The sequence below is a fragment of the Mchenga conophoros genome, linkage group LG14 (genome assembly GCF_057382185.1).
Source record: "Mchenga conophoros isolate Kocher_MC1m ecotype Shallow Benthic linkage group LG14, M_conophoros_male_GT1.1, whole genome shotgun sequence".
Classification (NCBI taxonomy): Eukaryota; Metazoa; Chordata; class Actinopteri; order Cichliformes; family Cichlidae; genus Mchenga; species Mchenga conophoros.
Window position 1 is genome coordinate 17,800,921 of NC_140539.1, and position 13,062 is coordinate 17,813,982.

At 40.8% G+C, this 13,062-nt stretch overlaps 1 protein-coding gene across 1 annotated transcript; it reads left to right on the forward strand.

Moving 5' to 3' along the window:
* Window positions 1–2,704: 2,704 nt before the first annotated feature.
* mmp13b (matrix metallopeptidase 13b) lies at window positions 2,705–5,771 on the forward strand. The gene is made up of 11 exons (XM_085244767.1): window positions 2,705–2,812; window positions 2,974–3,084; window positions 3,321–3,448; window positions 3,552–3,700; window positions 3,809–3,934; window positions 4,039–4,194; window positions 4,295–4,415; window positions 4,598–4,731; window positions 4,815–4,974; window positions 5,077–5,180; window positions 5,265–5,771. The coding sequence occupies exons 1-11, from the start codon at window positions 2,720–2,722 to the stop codon at window positions 5,363–5,365; spliced, it is 1,383 nt and encodes a 460-aa protein (XP_085100893.1). The 5' UTR covers window positions 2,705–2,719; the 3' UTR covers window positions 5,366–5,771.
* The last annotated feature ends 7,291 nt before the right edge of the window (window positions 5,772–13,062 follow it).

Sequence of the window (13,062 nt, forward strand, 5' to 3'; positions counted from 1 at the left end):
CAAAAACAAAACAAAAACAAATCAGCGACCAATATAGCCACCTTTCTTTGCAAGGACACTCAAAAGCCTGCCATCCATGGATTCTGTCAGTGTTTTGATCTGTTCACCATCAACATTGCGTGCAGCAGCAACCACAGCCTCCCAGACACTGTTCAGAGAGGTGTACTGTTTTCCCTCCTTGTAAATCTCACATTTGATGATGGACCACAGGTTCTCAATGGGGTTCAGATCAGGTGAACAAGGAGGCCATGTCATTAGTTTTTCTTCTTTTATACCCTTTCTTGCCAGCCATGCTGTGGAGTACTTGGACGCGTGTGATGGAGCATTGTCCTGCATGAAAATCATGTTTTTCTTGAAGGATGCAGACTTCTTCCTGTACCACTGCTTGAAGAAGGTGTCTTCCAGAAACTGGCAGTAGGACTGGGAGTTGAGCTTGACTCCATCCTCAACCCGAAAAGGCCCCACAAGCTCATCTTTGATGATACCAGCCCAAACCAGTACTCCACCTCCACCTTGCTGGCGTCTGAGTCGGACTGGAGCTCTCTGCCCTTTACCAATCCAGCCACGGGCCCATCCATCTGGCCCATCAAGACTCACTCTCATTTCATCAGTCCATAAAACCTTAGAAAAATCAGTCTTGAGATATTTCTTGGCCCAGTCTTGACGTTTCAGCTTGTGTGTCTTGTTCAGTGGTGGTCGTCTTTCAGCCTTTCTTACCTTGGCCATGTCTCTGAGTATTGCACACCTTGTGCTTTTGGGCACTCCAGTGATGTTGCAGCTCTGAAATATGGCCAAACTGGTGGCAAGTGGCATCTTGGCAGCTGCACGCTTGACTTTTCTCAGTTCATGGGCAGTTATTTTGCGCCTTGGTCATATGATTGTTGGGTTTTTTTCTATATCTATGAAGTGCCTTGAGGCGACTTTTGTTGTGATTTGGCGCTATATAAATAAAATTGAATTGAATTGAATTAATGTGCAACGTTTTTACCTCAGCTATGACCAAATCCTCTACGCAGTTCCTGAGAATCTACAACTCTATTTTTTATCCAGTTCTTGGACCTCACCATTTTCAGAGGAATTTCTTTAACGACATAACACTGATCTATGAATTATAAAAGCATAGAAGCATAGAAGCACAAAACATTTACCTTACTCAGCACAACAGACAACTTAGCAAAAGAACAGTTTAAAATGGGATCTTTAGCCACTTTGTCACAAAGGCACATCATTTGTTGCCATTTCTTTTTTTCAATAAATGAAAAATTCCTAAGATAACAGAGTTTGACGGGCATTAAATAGCATTTTTTTGGACCAGCTAGCTTAGTAATAGCCCAAAACCTGGCATATCTCAATATGGTGTCGGGTGTGTCCTCAAAGGAAACTGGACATGCAGAGGACAGAAAAAGATAAATTATTAGTCTAAAAAACAAAACAAAAACAATTGACAGCAGATGAATAGTATTTGAAAGAACGTGAGTGATGAATCTAAGTATGAAAGATTCAGATTTTGGTCCAATTATTGTCAATATGTATGGAGGAGTTCAAGAAAGAGGTCCAACAGTGAGTGTCTACAGCCATCTAAAAAACCCGTTGGAGGCTTTATCATGGTTTGTTGCTACATTTCAGGCAGGGTCATGGGAGATCCTGTCAAAATTGATGGAATTATGAATACAGACAGTCTGATTTTGATCCACACAATGGCACGCAATGTCATTAAGAAAGTGTCTGGTTGGCATGGTTTCATTTATTAAGCACCTCAATGATCCTATCCACATTGTCAATACAGTAAAAGCATGCCTGGATGGAAAAACACACAATGGAACGCAGTCAGTCACAGACTCGCCTCCCCAGAGCTTGGACGTGATTGAATCATAACATTATTGAATCAGTGTGGGATTCTTGACAGAGAACAGAATAAAAGGCAGCCAACATCCCAAGAAGAGCTTTTAATGTCCTTCAAGAAGTGTTTAGACATATTACCATCTCCCATTTTCCTAGAAAAAGAAAGAATTGAGGGGTAGGTTAAGACTTTTGCACAGTACTGTCCATCTGATTGAGCTGATTTCACCAAAGCAAATGCAGGACATTTGCATCCTACAACCACATGATGTCACATGAAATGTAAATCACATTTTAAATGAAAAGTTTGTGCTTTCATCGCATCCTTTTTTTTATATGTTTGTTAGTCATGCATCCTAAAACATGCGCAGCTAAAATAAGGCCCAGACGATCATGAGGCCACAATTCACAAAATCCCCTGTTGTTTATAGTCAGCCACTTATATGTCATCTACTGTAACCTAAGAAGAAAATGTACAGAAAATAACAACGGATGTGATGTATTTATAAAAATGAGGCCGACAGTATTTTCTGCCAAAAAACGCATCTCTTCAAAATTTCTCACGTTTGAGAAAAACAAACACATGGTTGCATAATTTTGACGAACAGACATTTCCATGTAAATTGATTTCCAAACGTCTTAGGTAGTGGTCATACAGGAAATAGAACATGTGTGATCAAACTATGAGTTCAAAGGAGATTCAAACCACAGTCCCTGCAGTTTTACAGACCCAAGCACATTCTCAACAGGCATAAGAGGAAGTGGGTAGGTGCTTTCACATGAATCACTTGGAACAGCTGGGGGAAAAAAGTGGTCTCAAGTCAGTATAAATACCCCACTGAGCTTCTTTGCCACAGTAAACGACTGTGAGCCAACAAGTATGATCGCTGTGGTGCTGCTGCTGGCGCTGGCCGCCCAGTCCTCTGCTAAGCCTCTGTCATCTGAAGACATTGACAAGCAGCTTTTAGCTGAGGTAAGAGCTCTTATTCAGTCAATATCTAGCCTTCAACTGGCTTCTGTTTTATTTCTGTTTTATCTGGGGTTTTTGTTACAATGAGCATGAATGTTTGATCTGGAGCTTTTCTGATTTTTAAATGAGCTTCACATCACAGTTCTTTGTTCTGTATCAAACAGAAATACCTTCATCGATTCTATGGCCTTCCAAATGGTCTCCAAGGTAGACGGACGTCGTCAAATTTCCTTCAAGCCAAGATCAAGGAAATGCAGAAATTCTTCAAACTGGAGGTAAAAGACCTGCAACTGACAAATAAAGGCTATCTCATCTCTCATCTCAAAAATATAACCAGTAATTTCCAAAGAAATGAAAAAAGTATATTCCCTATTAAAAGTTTACCATTCAAAAGTTGAATATTATCAGGGAATCCAGCTTCTTTTCAGCTGCTCACAATAACAAAAGTGTTAATCGAAACGATACATGTACTCACATGACATATTCTCCACTATCTCTTTTACTTGTAAAGGTCACAGGGAAACTAGATGACAATACTTTAGCAGTGATGAAGGAGCCCAGATGTGGCGTTCCAGACATTGGGGAGTACAACCACTTCCCTCGACACCTCAAATGGGAAAATAACAACGTCACATTCAGGTATGCATTTAGGTGCCATAAAGTAACAGGTGACATAGGTATTTTTGCTCAAATGTATTTTATTCACCAGCTTTCCCCTGCCTCATATCCTCTGATGTTTCAGGATAGTGAATTACACACCAGATCTGAAGAAAGAAGATGTAAACAAAGCCATCCGCAGGGCTCTCAACGTTTGGGCTGACGTTACTCCTCTGACTTTTAAGAAGCTTTACGAGGGCAATGCAGACATTATGATCAGCTTTGGATCAAAAGGTACACAAACTATTGATTAAATTCTGATATATTACAATTGAATTGAACACAAGTGTTGAAGGGTTGCTGTGGTGCATTCCTGCTCATTGTCTACCCTTTATTCTGCAGAGCATGGAGATTACAACCCATTTGATGGACCTGATGGACTGCTGGCTCATGCTTACCCTCCTGGCCAAGGCATTGGAGGAGACACTCACTTTGATGAGGATGAACACTGGACCAAAGATTCATCGGGTAAGAATTATTATAATTAGAATATTGAGCAATATCTAAACTTTTTCCCAGTGATAATTACTATTATCCAACAATATTTTGAATTCAACATCTTTTTCTTTCAGCTTACAACCTGTTTATAGTGGCAGCCCATGAGTTGGGTCATGCCCTGGGGATGTCCCATTCCACAGACCCAGGCGCACTGATGTACCCCATCTACACCTATACTACAGGCTACCCGCTGGCTGAAGATGACATAGAAGGAATTCAAGCCCTCTATGGTAGGAGTACTGTACTGTTTGACTGTAAGCTTAACCTATAGAAAACTGAGGACTGGTTGTCATCAACAGCAGATTAATGCCACATGTCCATCAACCACAGGTCCAAACCCAAATCCGAAGAAAGTGAAACCAAGGCCCGACGCCCCAAAAAAGTGTGACCCCGAGCTAACTTTTGATGCTGTCACAGAGCTCAGAGGAGAAACCATCATCTTCAAAGACAGGTACAACATGAGCCTGATCAGGTTCTTCATCACTCTGGAAAGATCTAACCACGATATCTAATCTATAACCACTCGACACAATCTATGAACAAGAGTTCCATTTTCTGCCTAAGCTCTACCAAAATAAAAGCTCTGTAAATTCTGTGCTGTTCATCGTGCTGTTTTTTCACACCTCATTTCAGATACTACTGGCGTATTCATCCTCAGATGGTGGAGCCTGAATTGACTCTGATTAAGTCCACTTGGCCATCTATTCCCAAAAAAGTAGATGCAGCTTATGAGAACCCAGAGAAGGATTTGGTTATGATATTTAGTGGTGAGTACTTCACACTTTCTGGTCATTTCTTAAATAAACATTAGAGTGCGTGTACATCGTAAACCTATTCCACGTTTCACCAGGGATCCAAATGTGGGCTTTGAATGGATACAACATTGTGGATGGTTACCCAAAATATATTCATAAACTTGGTCTTCCCAAGAGCGTCAGGAAAATAGATGCAGCCGTGCACATCAAAGACACTGGGAAAACTCTGCTGTTCACCGATGAAGACTACTGGAGGTATGTGGAGACATAGAAGTGATTGTAATGGTCACACTGCAGCTTTGTCAGTGATCAGACTCAACAGTGTTGAATGACTAAATGGTTATGTGTCACCCACAGCTATGATGAAGCAACAGGGACCATGGACAGTGGCTACCCACGATCCACTGAGGAGGACTTTCCTGGAATGGAGGATGAGGTCGACGCTGCTACTTATCACTATGGTATAATAAAGTCACACTCTGAGTAGAAGCATCCAAAGGTACGATTTTTATCCACCAGTACTGATACTGATCTCTGTTTTACAGGATACTTGTACTTCTTCCATGAACACATGCAGTATGAGTACAGTTACAACTCAAAGAAGGTTATTCGCATCCAAAGGGCCAACTCCATTCTCAACTGCTGATGAGAAGGACCACAGAATCCAGCGGCGACTTATATTGATTTCAATTAAAGCAGGCTTTGAGAAATACAATACAAACTATGCACATAAATACATATCAAAATGAAATGTGGAAAGACAGCCCAGTGTATGAGCAGGGAAACTTCAGAGCTTAGAAGGAAGAACTCAACTTTATAGAGATTTTTATTTTAACTATAGTGCTGGACACAGAATGCTGGAAAATTCTATAGATATGTTTTCTCATATTTATTTTACAACAATATATTTGTTCCAACTTTTATTTTGGATGTCAGGATCTTCTGGTAAAGTTCTTTGAATGCTTTGTGAACTCAATATTTGACCGAACAGTTTTTGTGCTTCCTTTGACTTTTTCAGTTTTTTTACTTAATTCAAATAAAGTTTGATTATTGATGAATGAAGTCATGTTTTTTACTTATTATTATAATAGTGGTACACAGGGGGATTAAAAACGTCTTACATATTGAAGGAATATGAGAATTTGACCCTTCTATGGTAGGAATCTTACAACCAAACTTACTGGAATTATTATTATTATTACTATTATTATGATACAATATTAAAGAGGAGTAGTAGCGGTGGTTATAAACTTCCCACATGTTGGCAGACTGTGTTAGTGCGGTGTGATCAGTGGGCTCAACTGATAAAAAGCTAAAAGCAGCTGGACATCTGTTGCATGGTTACTTATAACAACCTGGCCATGCATAATGAAATGCAGTCAGACAGATGAACCCGTTAATAGGTTTATTCATAATCCTCTTCCAGGCATCTGTAATGATTCCTGGAGCCTTCGAGTGAGCTAATAGATGATTTAAGTTTGCAGAGCATTGTGAGCTTGTGTTGTTCAGGACAAGCTGCATTGCACTTACTTGTTGTATTGTGTCTTAACATGTTGTGCAAAAAAGTGATTTCTGATGTGTCTATGTGTTTTATGTATAATTTCTTTACTTATACTCATAAATAGACTGTAGTGAATAGGATTCATGATGGGATTAGATAAAAAAAATTCCTATTTCCTATTTCCTGCCACCCTCTACACCAGATCTATCTTGAAAAAGACATTAGGAGTTTTGATGGTGCAAATTTCTGGCTCAAAATGACTCAAAATCACAGAAAAAAAAAACAAAAAATAAAAAACAAAAAAATAAATTTTTGGGAAAACGTTTGTTGTTTTTGGCACAACAAAGGCACTGTCCACTTTATTAAGATCTTTTGAAACTTTTACATGCAGTTGCTTATATTTTTCACTAGAGGGCACTCCTATTAAAGGCTTGAGTGCTTCACAGCCCACTTCAGAATAAAAAAGGTTGATTTGATCAGACTCCCAAATGACTGCTATGCTGAATTAATATGCTAAATCATGTCAATACCTGCTGCTTAGATTTCAGTCTCTACACCGCAAAGTGCCATCTAATCCATTCCTCAGTGTACAGAAAAAAAAATGTTTTTCAGAACAAACAAGGTGCAGTCTGAACATTGGCTCCTGTTAATCAAACAAACTAGTCAGTTACACAGACGATCTTCCTCCTCCAACCTGTTACAGCCGGCTACCTGAATAGAGGGTGTAAGAATAGCAGTATTAAGAAAAGCAAGGATTCGTGTCCACTGCATGAGCTGTCCACTTTTGAAAAGGTCACCAAAGTATATCTAGTTGTAGTTTAGGAAACAGTGCAGTCCCAGCCAAGCAGGATAATCCACAGGCTCAATCATGTGGACATAATTACAGTGCAGTGAAGCAGTCACCTCATTTGCTCATTTCCAAAGTATTGCGATGGTGTGTGCTGCGTCACCGGTTAACAAATCCTGTGTGCGTGTTCTGATGTTCAGCTATGAGCGCCAAAGCTTCAGCTTACAGAGACGCAGAGGATGCTGCTGAAAGAAGCATGATCAAAATAACTTTATGAAATTATCTCTGTGTGTCCAAAAAGATGTAACCACTTACATTTGATATGTAGCTTTTCTGTATTTTAAGTAGAAGTAATCATTTTTGGATAGTATCAGTGCAAAGAAATCATTTAAACAAGAGAGCTCGTTAAGCAAACAGGCAGGCTGAGGGAGGCTCAGTAACCACTGTTAGAGCTGACTCCAGGCCTGTACTTGAAGTGGTTTGAAAACCTTCCATTTCCACCAGCCTTATGCTAAAGATCATGTTCAGAGAGGGACTGAAAAAAAAGCACAGCCAGTCCTGCTCAGCATAGATAAATGAAGCACTTACAGCCGCTCACTTTCTTGGATACATACACTCCTCAGGGGGAAATTGAACAAGCGAGCCTCTTGTCTCTGGATGTTTACTGACTCACTCTTACTCATAGTGAATCTGAGCAACTTTGGCTGTTGACTTTTAGGAATCAGTGCAACTGACGAGCATTAAAAAAACAAACAAAAAAAATCAAGTCCCCTTTAGTCCGTGTGGATTTAAAGGTCATGTAAGTCTCCTTTTTATCTCACTCCTGAGCACCTCTCCCGATCCTGCTGCAGTCAAAAATCATTAATATGAACCAACTCATCCAAAATGCAGAAGCGAGGATTTGAACCTGACTCAAATGAGGAGATCATAGCCTTGAATTTTAATATCTTTCCAGTGGTCAGGTTGGAAAATACTGTTGGCTGAAGAGCAGGAGGTTTAACCCCATGGCCCCACTGCTCATCTAGCAGCCAAAACTCGAGTGGGTGTGGTTTAGCCATCAGTGTGCTTGTGCACTGCACTGAACTCCCAAAAATTGACCATAATATCCATACCCATCTTTAATTTTGAAGTGCCCTCTTATTTAAAACAACTTTTCTTTTCTTGTTTTTGTTTTTTGCTTCAGTTTGTCAGAGTGTAGCAGAAATTTGGTTTTAATCAGAACTTGAAGGTAATGGACAGAGACAGTTGAAAGAGATCAATCCCCCCCCCCCCCCCCCCCCCCCCAAAAAAAAAAAAAAATCAGAGGTGGTGTCCTCTGGGGGAAACCTTCGCAGCCCCAGCAGCTTCTGATGGAAACCAGATGGAGGAGAGAGAGAGAAGTAGGGCAGCCGTCTCAGGATGTATCCGTTTTCCTGTGGGAAACTCCGTCCAGACCACCATAATGAGAGAGGTGATGCAAGAGTCCTGCTGCCTCTACAATGGACTGATTTGTTTAAAAAAAAAAAAAAACTTGTGCACATTCGCTCCATGAGGCTGACGAAAATGTTCATTTTCTCAAAAAAGATGTGTCGTCTTCATCTTATGTCAGATATAGAGGCAACTTTCAAGTGACACAGCAGTTTGTGTTAAGCCTGATATAATCAAGCTGATAAATGTGGCCCTTTTAGCTGATGGCAAATATAACCCTTCTGTGTGTGTGTGTGTGTGTGTGTGTGTGTGTGTGTGTGTGTGTGTGTGTGTGTGTGTGTGTGTGTGTGTGTTCAGCTTATTTCCATCTGAACTGGCTGGTTCAGTATCACAGTGTTTATTTTCTGCAGCCTTCTGTGTGCTGCTGGCCACCTTGTCATTTTCTTGTTGTTCTTTTTCTTCCTTTTTCCACAAATAGAAAAGAAACAATCTGAAGGCGTGATGTTTGCAAAGCTCAGCGGCGCTGAAAACACACCGTCTGCAAGTTTCCACCCTCTGGATGCTGGAATGTGGAGAAAATCCAACTCTGCTCCACGCTGACCATCGAGAAGTGATAAGTCAGACGGGATGTGAGCTGAAGCAGTGTCGTAAATTCAGTAAACTGAACTCTCTGGTGTGGCGATATAGCTGGCAGCAGCCTTCTGAGATTACATTATGTTAAAAGGCTACTTCAAATATTTGTTTTCTGCAAATGTGCAAGCAGCTGTGCAATTAAAAAGTGTACAACTTTTAATGTAGGAACTGTGGGAAACACTGCACTGTCCTCCCATCAGGATACCAAGCCAAATTATCAATAATAAATGAATCCAAAATAAAATTCACTGTAAAAGGAAAGAGTTTAAAAGTCAAATCCACAAGTGAAAACGTTGCATTTACAAAGAATCATTATTCATAGTTTGCAGGCTGTTTTTGTTTCCAGCTCTCATTTGGCATGTGGGCCTCTTTGTAATCATTGCACTCAGTTGTCAGAGAGAGTAATACAATCCAGGATTTCTTCCTTAACGTGGAGAATCACCATCGTCTCTCATAAACGCTCCTACGCTGTGGACGAAACACAACCTGAAACTCTTTACAAAATAAAGGCCAACCTTCATTCACAACTGAAACTGAGACCAATCTATTGGGGTCATTTATAAGATAAGATAAATACTTTAGCTACTGCAATGAATGAGTAAATATAGTAGTTAAGGTTGGACGATCAATCTCCGACTCCTGTGTTGAAGTATCTTTGGGTCAGATACTAAACCCTGAATTGCCCCCAATGCTTCCACTGGAGTAAGTGCATGTGAATGCCAGATAAAAGCGCTTAGTCATAGATAAGAGTGCTGTAGAAATATGTGTGTGTGACTGGGTGATTGTAGTAGAAAGCCTTTTGAGTGCTCAAATTGAGTAGAAAGCCGTAGACCAGTACTTGTAATCTATATATGTAGCCATTTACCAGTTAAGTATAATCATGTTTTTTTAAACTACTTTTATTTCAGACAGGAATAATCTAAAATGTTTCAATCACGGCTTTTAATTATTTGTACACTGAAAGTGAAAGAAAAAGTGCAGCTGTGGCTCTGGACGTAGAGTGGGGCTCGGTAGGAAGGTTGACGCTTCAATCCCTGACTGTGTTTCAAAGCATTCTCAGGCAAGAGGCTGAACCCCAAGTCATCCATCGACATGTGAGTTTGAATGCTAGATGAAAGAGAATAGGTGGTGCAGTGAGTGTTTGGAGGCTCAGGCCTGGACTGGTAACCTTGAAACTTGAAAATCAGACCTGTTCCATGCACTGCTGACATGTGGACGAGTCCCACTGTGTCTGATGAGTGTGAAAATAAAGAAAGTATTTTTAACAGTCTGAGCGGCACTCAGGGCATCTGTTCAGCACAAGCAAAAATACACAAGAGCATCTGAAGATCTGAAGCAGCAAATCACAGCTACCTTGTTGCTTCACGGAGGAGTGATTTAGAGGAAGCTTTACCTCATGCGTAAAAGGCTTCCAATCAACATGTAGGTTGCAGACCGCTGTTTGAAACATCGCCCCTTTTTACATGGCAATCCGAGTTTAAACGTGATTTTTGTTGTGTCATTTGTGCACAATAATGCCGTGGAGCAGTACAGACTTCAGCAGCTTTAGTGGCTCTCAGAACAAAAAACAAGCAGCTCTTTGTGGCCTGTGACAAGTTGAGCGGATCTTTTGTTTGTCTGGAAAACAAAACCTCTGCAGTTCGCTGACACAGTACCTTGGTGCCTATTGTTACAGCAGCACACAAGCCTGAGGGCATTTCAAAGCATCCAAATGTCACTGCTGTGACATGAAAACTTGAAAACTGAAAAAAGAGAGAATAAAGAGTTAAAACCTCGCAGCGTTCAGAGCAATATGGGCTCATTGATGAAGCAAAAGTGGATTAGTTGCTTGGATGGCTTGATTCTCTGGAGGATTTCTCCGGGAAGGTCAAATTACATTTGTGTGATAGTTGTTCAAGCAAGAACAGAGTACTTAATAAAAACACCCTGGTTCTGCTTGCCTGAATTAATTATTCACAGTTCAAAGCTTCCCTCTGCTTTGAAGTAATTACATCTCACAGCCAGACCACTGCAGAGAAACAAGTCACTTCCTTTTGAATTCTTCACTCACGTGTCCTGCGCCACTGTGCCTAAAGTCAAATAAATATTAATTATCCTGCTTAAAGCCATTGCTTTACAACTTATGGGCTTTACAATGAGGAACAAAGAGAATGAAAAGTGGCAGAAGTGGCTGTGTCGAATCTGAGAGGCAGAACGTGAGATAAATCAGGTGAGGGGAGGGTTGTTTTTCTTGATGACGTGACTTCAGACTACAGATTAGATGAGATAAAACATGTTTAGATAGGTCTGTGGGGTTTTTTGTTTCCTTTTGTTTGTTTTTTTACCTTCATGGGAACTTAACTTTCTTTGTACCCATAAATGTCACTGACCTCCAGTTTATTTTTTTTAACGTCAAACTGAAAGATCTTGGTTGCTTTTCGATCTGTGAGAATCTTTTGCGTTGAGAGCCGTCTTGATTTCTTTGTAGCATAGATTCGACATGGTGCTGGAAACATTCCTGCATTTTGGTCCATACTGACACAGCGTCACACAGTTGCTGCAGATTTCTGAGCTGCATATCCACGATGTGAATTTACCCTATGCCACATCCTAAAGGAGCTCTATTGGACTGAGATCTGGTGACTGTGGAGGACATTTCACTAGTGACGTCACTGTCATGTTTGATATGATGTGAGCTTTGTGACATGGCGTGTTTCCCTGTTGGAAGCAGCCATCAGACAATGAGTACACTGTGGTCATAAAGGGATGGACATGGTCAACATCAATACTGTCTGGCTGTGACTTTTACACATTGCCCAGTTGGTACCAAAGGGTCCAAAAACCACCACTAGCAGTCTGAACTGCTGATACAAGGCAGGATGGATCCAGGCTTTCATGCTGTTTGAACGTCGCAGCAGAAATTGCAGACTCATCAGGCTGGGCAACATTTTTCTATTCCTTTACTGTCCAGTTTTGATAACACCGTGTAAACTTCGTGAACTTCATGCGCCGAGTTTCTGTCGTGTCACTGGCTGATTATTTGCATTAATAAGCAGCATATGTTCCACTGTGCATTTCCTTCTGAGACAAGGATGTACTAGACTGTGATGCATCTTACAGATGTCATGACAGCTCATTTCTGCTCCTTTTCAACACATCTGTGCATGCCCCTGAAGACACAGAGGAACATTGTTAGGCGACGGTGGAATGTGTAAACGGACACATGGTCTCCATCCTGGATAGCTTTCTGCTCAAGGTCTTATTCATATTTTCACTCTTAAACATGTTATTACACTTCACACAAACATTTCTGGACACTGGATTATATGCTTAAAATAAGTGTTATGATTATAGAACCAGAGGGATTTTTTGAAAGTGTTTAAGCTATTGTGCCACTACTGAATACAGCTGGGATTGCTTTCTTTTTCGAATTGCTTCCTTAGGTATAAACACAACACTGCATCACACAAGACAGGGGGAAAAAAAGAAGAAAAAAAACATCTGGAAAAGTTTTGTGCTGTGGGATCAATCCACTGAGGGTCCCACTCACAAGTTAGAACTGCATGACATAAGCAAACTTACCCATAAACCCTCTGTATTCTCCAGGTCATTTTTCAAGATGTAACACATGTGGTCGGCCTCTGATGCAATCTCTGAAAATCCGTTAATTAGTCACTTTTCTTCCCCCTTTGTTTTTGTTTTTTTCTTGTAGTTTGAACAAAGTGTCACAGAACACAGGGCACAGTGTGACGTTTTTCCATCTTGGATACCACTTGTTGCCAAACACACACACAGACACACAGAAAATCTGCAAGCTGCCGTGTCGGACACCCACTTCTCTTTCCCCCTTTTCTCCTTTCTCAGCTCGGCTCCTTCGCTGTCACCTCCTTGGCAGGTTACCAGCGCACTGTGGCATATAAGCCTGACAAACCTTTGTGCGTGTCCCAATTTTTTTTTAAAAGCTATTCAGGAGCACAAGCGTGCCCGTATGGGTCTGTGCATGCGTGTAAATAAAGTTTCTGAGTTGTGAAAGCGA

What these genes read in the sequence shown, in the direction of transcription:
- mmp13b (XM_085244767.1), top strand. Translation starts at nt 2,720, where the DNA reads ATGATCGCTGTGGTGCTGCTGCTGGCGCTGGCCGCCCAGTCCTCTGCT. An exon ending in CTGGACCAAAGATTCATCGG is followed by an intron (nt 3,935 to 4,038) that starts GTAAGAATTATT and finishes TTTTTCTTTCAG; the next exon opens with CTTACAACCTGTTTATAGTG. An exon ending in ACCGATGAAGACTACTGGAG is followed by an intron (nt 4,975 to 5,076) that starts GTATGTGGAGAC and finishes TGTCACCCACAG; the next exon opens with CTATGATGAAGCAACAGGGA.